Source organism: Acanthisitta chloris, unplaced genomic scaffold (assembly GCF_000695815.1).
Source record: "Acanthisitta chloris isolate BGI_N310 unplaced genomic scaffold, ASM69581v1 scaffold7054, whole genome shotgun sequence".
In the NCBI taxonomy this organism is placed as follows: Eukaryota; Metazoa; Chordata; class Aves; order Passeriformes; family Acanthisittidae; genus Acanthisitta; species Acanthisitta chloris.
In genome coordinates this window covers 44,058-54,259 of record NW_008670866.1, presented here as the reverse complement: position 1 = coordinate 54,259, position 10,202 = coordinate 44,058, and the positions used below count along the sequence as shown (strand labels likewise).

The 10,202-nt window shown below is 36.9% G+C and overlaps 1 protein-coding gene across 1 annotated transcript in view; it reads right to left on the bottom strand.

Annotated features, from left to right (window-relative positions):
* Positions 1 to 3,938: 3,938 nt before the first annotated feature.
* LOC103801435 (potassium voltage-gated channel subfamily H member 1) overlaps positions 3,939 to 10,202 on the bottom strand; it is a gene marked incomplete at its 3' end in the record, with an annotated part of 37,872 nt that continues 31,608 nt past the window's right edge. The window contains exon 6 of the mRNA XM_009073850.1: positions 3,939 to 4,368. Coding sequence (XP_009072098.1) covers positions 3,939 to 4,368 — 430 coding nt within the window. The remainder of the gene's footprint in view (positions 4,369 to 10,202) is intronic.

Here is a 10,202-nt window from a genome sequence, read left to right as displayed (position 1 = left end):
GAGGTTTGCATTGTTCCATCTCTCAAAAGAAAAAAAAAGTATCAGTGCTATTCACAACTTTCCTTTTGAGAAAGCACTTAAGATACTCAGCCAGTAAAACAAGTAAACCAAAACAAAACTAAAAACAAGTGTGCTAGAAACAAGGACCTGGAAGTCTTGCAAAGTCACACCACCTGGCAATGCTCCTCAGGGTAGCACACACCATGCCCAGCCTTCCCCAGAGACACAAGAACCTTGCACAACCAAATCCATTCTATGGAAAATAATTCTAGAATATCAAACATAGGAAAATAAACCCCAGGTATGCTTCTTGTTTTAAGCATCATAATGCCCTCTCTCTCTGTGTATGTATACACATATGTTATGTATGTATGTCTGTATATATATAATTTATTTATTCTTAAGTTCACTGAGTAGGAAGAGTTCACACTTCTAAAAGTAAATTCTTCCTTTCCATCCACTTGATGCCAGCGTTTGCATTCCTGGGAAGCAGCTCTTGAGTGTCCCTAGCAAACAATAATGGCATAGCTCATGGAGCAAACTGAAGTCAAGACCATTGACACCAATAATCAGAGGAAGGGTGCAAAGGCAGCGCTGACTCTGAACTGATCCAGGAACCACAGTGCTGTAGCTTCTTGGTCAGCCACCAGTGAGAGAAGTCCCTGCTGTGCACTGCAGGGGTATGACAGCCTGTAGGGCAGCCTCACATACAGCCCATGCAAGGAAGGTGTGGGTTGAAGACACATGTTGATCACCATCTCCATTTCAAGAAAACTCAGTTTTCCTTTACAAATAAAGAGAAGACCAAAATTTCAAAGATGATCTTGCTAATGAAATTGTGGCTGTAAGCTTAGCTGGCCACAGTATTGTGCAAGCCATTAGTTTTTTAACACAGCACTCACTGCTATTCAAAGTGAGCAAAGGATAAAATATACAAAAAGAAGGAAATGCTATAATTTTCTTTCCGCTCATCTAAATCTGTCCCCATCAGGCTAATGAAAGTTTTACTATTTAATCACAGGAGGCTAATTACCCAAAAGGGAAAAAATAACCCTCTTATTTAAAATAAAATTTTGCTGGAATCACTTAGAAATATTAATCCTGGCTGTTATACATTTGTCCCCAAATACTATTTGGTTTTGATGGCACTACAGTGGGAGTTTTGGAACCTCAAAGAACAATCTTGTTAACATACTGTCTTACTCAACCAAACAGAAATGGTAACATACTAAAAGAAAAAGTGACAGCGTTGCTTCAATTTCATAAAGAAAGGTTTGTAAATTTGCTTTACTTACTACACAGGACTATTTTAATATAAAGGTATGCATTTTTGCCCAGACTATAGCTAGCCACGTTAAGACCAAGATAAATCAACACAGGTCTAAAAGACTTATCCTTTAGAAGGGAAGAAGTCAATGGAGTGATATATTTGTGGCTGGACTTAGCAAATCCCACCTATCAACAACTGAACTTTTAGAGAGTCAAACAACTAGGCTCTCTTTGCATCCTTCATGGAAAGAAAATGCTGTTCCTTGTGCTACTGAAAGAGAGCAGTTGTTCTTGAAAATGCATCATTAGACAGGTACTAAAATAAATGCAGTGTTAATGACAAAGCATGAACAAGAAATCATATACCCTTTCCTTTTATTACTGGGTAGTAATACATTAGCAGAACTGATTTGATATCACTTACTTCTAATGCTTTGGACATCACAGCCTCAATCTGCCCAATGTGCCCCTATGTAATCTGACATCAGCAAAATAGGACCATAGGAACACATAGACATCAAATACGTTACAAGTGAGGAGCTCAGTTCATAACAAACTTGTCACTTGGCCAGGGAGAAACGTGAATTTTTCTGAGTCACAAATAAAAGCTTTACCCAAGAAACTTCTTTTCCCTTTCCCACATCTATCTCTGATACATTTGCTATGTACCTTCCAAGGAACCAACAGATTAGACTAAATTCTTATAGAAATTACCCTAGTTCAAGCACAGATCAATATTTGAGACCTTAATTCTACTGGCAAAATAATGTTATTTTTACATAAAATTTTATGGTGGGAGAATGTCTATCAACAGCTAAGCTCTAAACAACTGCAAATGAAACAAATCAGCTTTGTTCCTCCCATCCTGAGGAATGACCATAGTTCAAAACTTCAGCATGTTAAAAGCAGTCCGGACCCTACAAAATCCAGAGAGGTAAACTCAGAGACTGAAGCACCTAGTGGCCATTCCTGCAAACATATATTGTGAATAGCTTTAATGGTTTCCAACTAGTTATTCATAGGCTAAAGGTGTTTAGATGCACAGTTACAGAGTTAGAATCGTAAGGTTACAGAAGTCCAAGTGCAAACAAAATTGCATGCCTCAAATGTGATTGCATTAATGAGATTTAAAATTACCAGAACATTATTTTTCACAACTGACAAAATTAAAGTTAATTTGAGAATTCAAAGCAGATATCTATCAACATTAATCATGCATAAATTCAATTTCTTTCCACCAAATTTTCATATGAAAAAATTGGAATGTGTACAACTCCAAAATATCTCTATGTACATTCTTGACTTGATGTTAATTCAGTATTCACAGTACTAAATGAGAATACTGAATAATACTAGCTATTCTTGTTCTAGACAATAAGCCAAAGATTAGGATACTTCCTATTAACAGGTACCTTCATCATGAAATATGTTTGAAAGCCTGTTTTTTGCTACACTCTCATGAGGAAACTGCATCATTTTCTCCACATTTTATATAAATTTCCCTTCTGCTATGCGGGTGTGTTATTAGGATGATGGGACTCTTGGCAGTGGAAAAAGCTAGAACAAAATTAACAGTTTTTATAGCTAACATATCCCAATCCCTATGCAATCAAGAACATTTGTCTTTCTACTTTTTCTCACTAACCTTCAGTCTGCTTAACACTGCACATGCAATTTCAGTATGTGACTTCAGTGTTGCTGTAAAATGACACATCAAAAATGACACACAAAAGTTCACATTTCTACAACAGGCACCGTGCTGCTAATTGAGTTTCATTATATATTTGGTTTTAATTGTATGCTTAGCAAGGAATGACTTTCTTCTCTAGATGTAAAATTATGTACAGAAGCTTCTCCCTTTCTTCATATGCTCTTCCACGTACAAAGATTTTTTTTTTCCTTATTTTGGTTCAAATTCCACTCTCACCTAGCAAAACATAACCTAGTTTAACAGTGGCCACTGTATTGTTCTTTACTTCAAGTAGTTCTCAAGACACTTTGAGTGCAGATTCTGCATTACAGTGACAATACGGCCAAAAACTGGGCAGCTTGGCAATGTGTAGACTTTGAGTGCAGATTCTGCATTACAGTAACAATACGGCCAAAAACTGGACAGCTTGGCAATGTGTATCCATTGGAACAAGGAAATGTGAGCCAGAGGTGCCCAAGGACAGCATCACCCCAGGTGCTTTAGGATCTGTCTGTATGCTCAGCCCACGGTGGAGTCTGTGGTTTCTAGAGAGCCCTTGTTCTCTCTCCTTTACAAGATGATGCTCCCGAACCTCCTCCCACACCCCGACCCACTTATCCAATATATACAGCCCTCAGACATACAAAGATTTTACCACATACCAAATGGAGTCACAAAGGTTGGTGCACTCATTTTTAACAGTTCAGGCTTTAAATATTTTATGGTTTACTTACAAGAGAATACTGAGAGTATATGGACAGAATATTCCTCCCAAAATGACTGATTTTTGCAAGTCACCATACTCCTGCTTGTGATTTAAAACTAACCAGTAAGAAAGTGTGTAATACCTATATTGCCAGCAAAAATATTTTTGCTGCATAATATTTGACATGATTCCAGATGTTCTTATGAAATCAGTATTCATGATATGCAGCTACTTGCTGTTGTGTGTGAGAGAGACAGAATCTCTAATACTTACAGCCAATCATCATCATAGCAACAGCAAAGATCTTCTCCCCATCTGTGGTGGGAGCGATGTTCCCAAATCCAACACTGGTGAGGCTGGTCATTGTAAAATACAAGGAGGAGATGTAGACTGAATCTTTGCTTGGTCCACCTTCCCATTTTCCAAAGCCTGATGCGTTAAAGCGGTAAGGAGTTCCTATTGACATCCCCAGCTGATACAGCCAGCTCTCAGTTCGGATCGTGTTTGTATCCTCATCGATCACTTCATAGTCTCCTATGCTGTACCAAATGCAGGCCAGCCAGTGTGCTGCAAGGCCAAACACACACACCAGCAGAACCAAGACTGCTGCTCCGTATTCAATGTAGTGGTCCAACTTCCGAGCTACGCGACCCAGCCGAAGTAGCCTGACCACTTTAAGTGAACTGAAGAGGCTACTGATGCCCTAGAAGGATAAAGCACAGCGCCCATTAGAATTTAACGTGAAAGCAACAATATTCATAACTGCAGTTTCCAAAGACACAAGGTGATCCATCACAAACAAATGGTCATCAGGTAACACCTGAAAAGAGATTGTGAAACACAAAAAGATTAGGGACCCATTCCAGGAATAAATATATGTACTCTTGTCTTCATCCACTAACATTTTTTGGGTTGCTCTCTAAACTCCCTTTTCAGGCTATTTGAATAAGTCTACAAACACATTTGCAAAATCTTCAAATGACAGGTTGCCTATTGCACATCTGGTTGTGCATTCCAAGGCAGCACATTGGATATAATGTCTCAGATACAACACAGTTTGCAATACTTAGCTTAGAGAAAGATAAATAAGAAAGGCCAAAAAATATTGAAAGGATCTGGTGATCAGTAATTTTTCAGTGTAACAATGCATTTCCTATGACTTCACTTTCCCATAAGAACTCATGCACTGATAAACAGTCCTCTGACATTTCCCACATGGACTACACAAAGCTTAACTATTTCAAACATCTCACTAATCCCCACATTATATTCATTTTATGACAGCTATGCAGTACTTCTGTGCTGATAATAATATGGCTCCCACAAAACAGAATTAAGCCAGCATGTAGGATTTTGCATTGTTAGCTTTTAGACAGATTTGCACGAGAAGTAAAATAAAAAAATTCAAAGCCATGTGGGGCATGACAAGGTCTGCACAGCCTTTCATAAAAATCCGTTCTTTTTTTTTTCTACTTCCTCTTACCAAGACTGTTTCATACATAGAAGTCTGATTAAAATTTAAGCAGACTGGTTTAATGAGTATTTCTGGAAATGCATAATTGCATACTTCTGGTCACCAGCTTTTACTGGAAGTTTGTTTATTCCTGCATAAATACAACTGCCTCAGTATCTTAGGCTGTTTCAATCCACTAGAAGAGATGTTTTATTAAATAATTACATAAAGCATATTGACTCATGTTGCCCGGGACTGCAGCAATATATTTCCCCTTTATTTCATGAATTTGTCATGATTACATTGACTCATTTTCAGAGACAGATGTAATTTGTTACCTGGGAACAAACTATCAATTTTTATTAAGTGTCTGGACAAGATCTAACAGAACCAGGGGGAAAGGAGTAAAAAGACAGGAAAAAAAAAAAAAAAAAAGAGAAAAAAATCAGCCTTCCTTTAAATCAGAGACATTTGCAGAGATCGAGAAGAGAGCCAGTGAACTATTCTTTTCATGACTATCTATGCCAAACCTTTCAAGTAACTCATGCAAAAATTCCTACACAAAATTAATTTCCATTTCCCATTCATTCCATACATGGCTTTGTTTTGTAAACATTGGAGCAAAGCCTTGGCAAATAGGACACAAAAGGCCTTCATTTCCAGGAGAGGGAAAGCAGGTACTTATGAATCCTCAGTATGGAGAGGAAAAACAAAGGGGAAATATAAAAAACTATAAATTATAACTGTATTTTAGAATTGGATATGCAAGTCCCAGAGTGGCAAACACATATAGTCCCTACATTCTAAACATTCTGGCATTACAACACAGCCTTCTGGTCTTTTCCCTTAGGACCAATGCCCATTTTTCCATTTCCTCTTTACAAACTTTAACAGTGAAAGACTATTTTCTTTTTTACATTTTGAGAGGTCTCCAGCAATGGTGTGCTTTTAGCTTCAGTCTCAAAACCAAGCTCTTTAATCACACAGTGCTTCCAAGTCTCAGGCAAGGACAGGAACTTCTCCATCCCAACATTTGAAAAACAGTTTTATTTCTGCTCAAAAGCAGTGGCGTAAAAACTTGTTCTTAAAATAAAACTCATCACTGTGATTAAAAAAACCAACAAATGCTGTTGGTCAGTGAGAATCCTACCAAAGCCAAAAATAATCATGATTCAGGAAGGACTTAACAGTTCAGAATTTGGCTAATTCTTAATTGGGAGACAAAAAAAAAAGTTTAAAAAAAATTAAAATATTAGAAATACTTGACAAAATAAAAAATCACTGAAGGGGAGTTTAAGAAATTGGATATGAAAAATGGGAATACGAAATAAAATATATGACATTAGATCTAAATTATTTTAGGCAAACTGCTTTATGTCCATTTGTCTTGTGAAACTCACAAAAAAGCAATTTTGTAAAAACATTTAAAATGGGATTGAACTGCGTCTTTGGGAGAAAGTGATTCTACCAAATTCTGACCAGAGACAGCAAGGCTTTTGGTACAAAAAGAACTTATTTATTCACAGACAATATATATTTGATTTGGTTGCACTGAAATGATGCATTTAATATACAAATCACTCATAATACTTCACCTGACTTCATTGCAAATAAGATTCTAAAAGTTCAGAAAAAGCTATTAAAAAAACCCCATTTTTTAATTTCATCATTAACACTAATTTCTCTTTGATTTGCTCAGAGGAAAGGATTTGTCTGCTCTAAATGGATCACTATCAAGAGCAAAAAATGCCCAGGGAAATGATTATTCATATAACTCTCTTAAAAATTTCTAAGTGACAGAATTTCAAATGGGAATAAACAAATGAAACTTAACAGACTGTTTCATAGATGATATGGTAGGAAAAAAAATCAGATCATTCTCCAATACTTTAAAACAGTTTTTTGACATTAGATTTAGCAAGTTTTAGTTTAAAACTCACTGGGATAGATCTGCTGGGTTCAAAATTGATAATTTTAGATTACTACTTTCCAAAATAGAACTGTCCTTTTAGATTACTGTCCATTTTAATGCTCTTATCGATGCAGATTATTTTCATGCTTTTATCATACAGATGGCTCCCCGATGTCACGCGAAGGAGCCTGAACTCGATTTACTTTTCTTGATGCATGTCCCACCCTCTTAGCTCTGCTACTCCTATCAGCTTCGAGAGGCAGATGAAGAGACACCAAGAGCTCCTTCTGCCCAAAGTCAGAATATGAAAATCAGTTCATAAAGAGCTAGAAATTGCACTACAAGTCCCAAGCAGGCGCCTGAGATGCTCTTCTCTGCAGTATCACCATAAGGAATGTATGTGGCAGTCACAGAAATTACAAGACTAAGTAATATCCCAGGAACTTTCACCAGTGTCTGATCTGCTCTGACATAGTTCCAACCATTTTGTACTCAGTCCAACAGAAACCTTCCCTTGGGGCTAAGCAAAAGCCAAGAAATCTGTTATATGGCCAGAGTAGGCACATAACACATTTTTACTATAATTTGTTACAGAGGTAAAGCCCTTACTTAAATATGCAGTGCTTAGTCAAATATATCAAAAAATGCTGAATTTCACACACATTTATATTTCAAATTGTTTGAAGTAACTGAATGACACTAAAATAAAAAATCTACTGCTGATACCTGCATACATGTTGATAAATATTTCATAGGCTGGCAGGTTTAATTTCACTGCCAGTGATGGCTGATGCATAAAGATGGAAAATGTGTAGTGAGCCTCCTCCAAACCAAAGGGCAAGCTCAAAGCACTGAGCCCTGAAGACGTAACTCTGTAGTTCCTGACTGAGCAAACTTGAATGTCAAAATCTCTTAAAATAATAAACAAAACCACTCCCTGGTCCTTTCCTTCTACTCAGTCTTTGCAGAGTGGAACTGCACCTCAAACACAACAGAAAAATAGACCAGTCTCAGTCTTAGAGGAAAGAAGGATCCACATTTTACATTCAAAGAGAATGCTTCGTAAGTTTGTCCATGAAATACTGCCAAAAGTAATTTTCCATGTATAATTTGTCAGTAATCAAATCTACTCACTAGACACAGAAGAAAATCTGTTTAAAAGTGCACAGTATCTCATTGTTTTCTGCAAGACCTGATCTACTATCAGTGCACCCGTTTGTCTTACACTGGTATCTCACCCATGTAAGTAATCTTCTTTCCAAATATAGGATCTAGGATATCCATGTTTTGGCTCTAGCTTTGCATCACACAACATAAGATTTGTGCCATTACTTCCACAACCAGAAAAATAGAGACACTGTGAAGTGTTTTGAAAGCATAAGGGCTGTAAGCAAAATAATTGCTTTTAGTTGTGTCATTATGGCCCTCAAGAACAATAACAGTGGACACTACAGTGCTAGACGCTTTACAAATAAAAAAACAGTTGCTGTTCATTTGTCATGCAAGATTCAACTCCATTGACTGAATAATAAAATTCCACCTAGAAAAAATACAAATTGTTCAAAGAACAATAAAATTTAATTTTTAAATTAAATAGCAATACAAATTAATTGCAGTCCCCTCCCCCCCAAAAAAGTGAGAAATAAGTCATTTTCCCTTTGAAACAAGATGTAGGATGAACAGCTTTAGAACAGAACTAAAATGCAACTTTCATCCCTCCTCCTACAGCTGCAGTAGCACTAGCACTTTAGTAATAGATTCAATCTGCATAACAGTATTCACTCTTTAGGCCATTATTCATTTTCTACATGTACAGAAAGAAAATGCACTTAACCCAAGCATTAAGAACTTTTTCTAGGCCCAAAGGAAGGATAATTTACTTCCTACTTACTATCTATTTTTAAAAAGAGAAATAGTCAGTATTGGCACAAATCTTCTCTAAGTTTTCCAGCACTTTCCTCTCATACGTAACTGCTAAAGTTCAGGCTTCATCTCCAAGGGAGATGCAGAAGACTAAAAGCTAACCATTAAAAGAAAGAGAATGAAACAGACCAAAAAAATAAATTATTTATTCAAAAAGGGGAGGCAATGAACCAAATGTATCACTACTGTAAGTGAGGCAAGAGCCACGGACAGCACTGCCTTCTTCCTTGACACTTGGTTCTCAGCCTGGCTCTGGCTACCTGCACTCACATGGCTGCCCTGTCAGGTCATTATTAGGACTTCTCATTCCTGTCATTTGCCTCTTCTGATTGTTCTAATTAGGTCTGAGAACATGACCTTACCTAGAGACTGCCATTTTTAGCAACCAACTGATGAGATAACGTAATGAGCACAGGTCAAAATCAATATCTAAGCCCTCTGGATACTGCTGTGGTTTTCAGCACTGAAGAAAACAATCTCTAGACTCCTGAAGCTTATTTTAGTCAGACATCTGTGAGCTTGGTTAGAACTGAAGAAGAAACAGCAATAATGCATGTGTAAGAGCACAGGGTGTGAGAAGAGATGGGAAGGCTGATTTTTCATTTGTAAAACTGTATGTCCACACTTGCCTTACATGCACACATGCACACTCAGAAAAGCAACAAAGCCAGAAAACAAACTTTTTTTTTTACTTTGAGAGGAAGAACAAGACTAAAGTTAACACACAAGTAATCTAAAGAAATCCTGCTTTCCACAGTAGCAAATAAAAAATTAAGCCAAATACACAGCAATCTGCTTTCTGAATGCTTCTGATTCAAGGAAACCATCAATTCCAGAAGCTTTTTACATATCTCAAACAGGCAAAACACTCAAATAAGATCTGGTGTTACTGACATCTGATACCACTCCATCTTCCCAATTCTAATCCCATCCCTAATATGAAATAGACTATAAAGCAACCACTTAGCTACTCAAATAAATACCCTTTGTCATCTCATCTGACTTTCTGCCTCTGGTCATTACAAGTGTACTGAATGGGGGAAAAAGAATAGAGTAACTGATCCCTGTCTCTGAAACATGCTTCCCTTTCTATACAATGTAAGTCTCACTCTAACAGCAGCTTTTGGAAATAATTCAGAATCTAATACATTCAATTAGTTTTCTTTCCTGGACAAAGACCATATGTTACCACTGAAAATGTAATTCAGCATTTTAATTCTTTTAGCCTTATACAGATTGAATAGCTTGT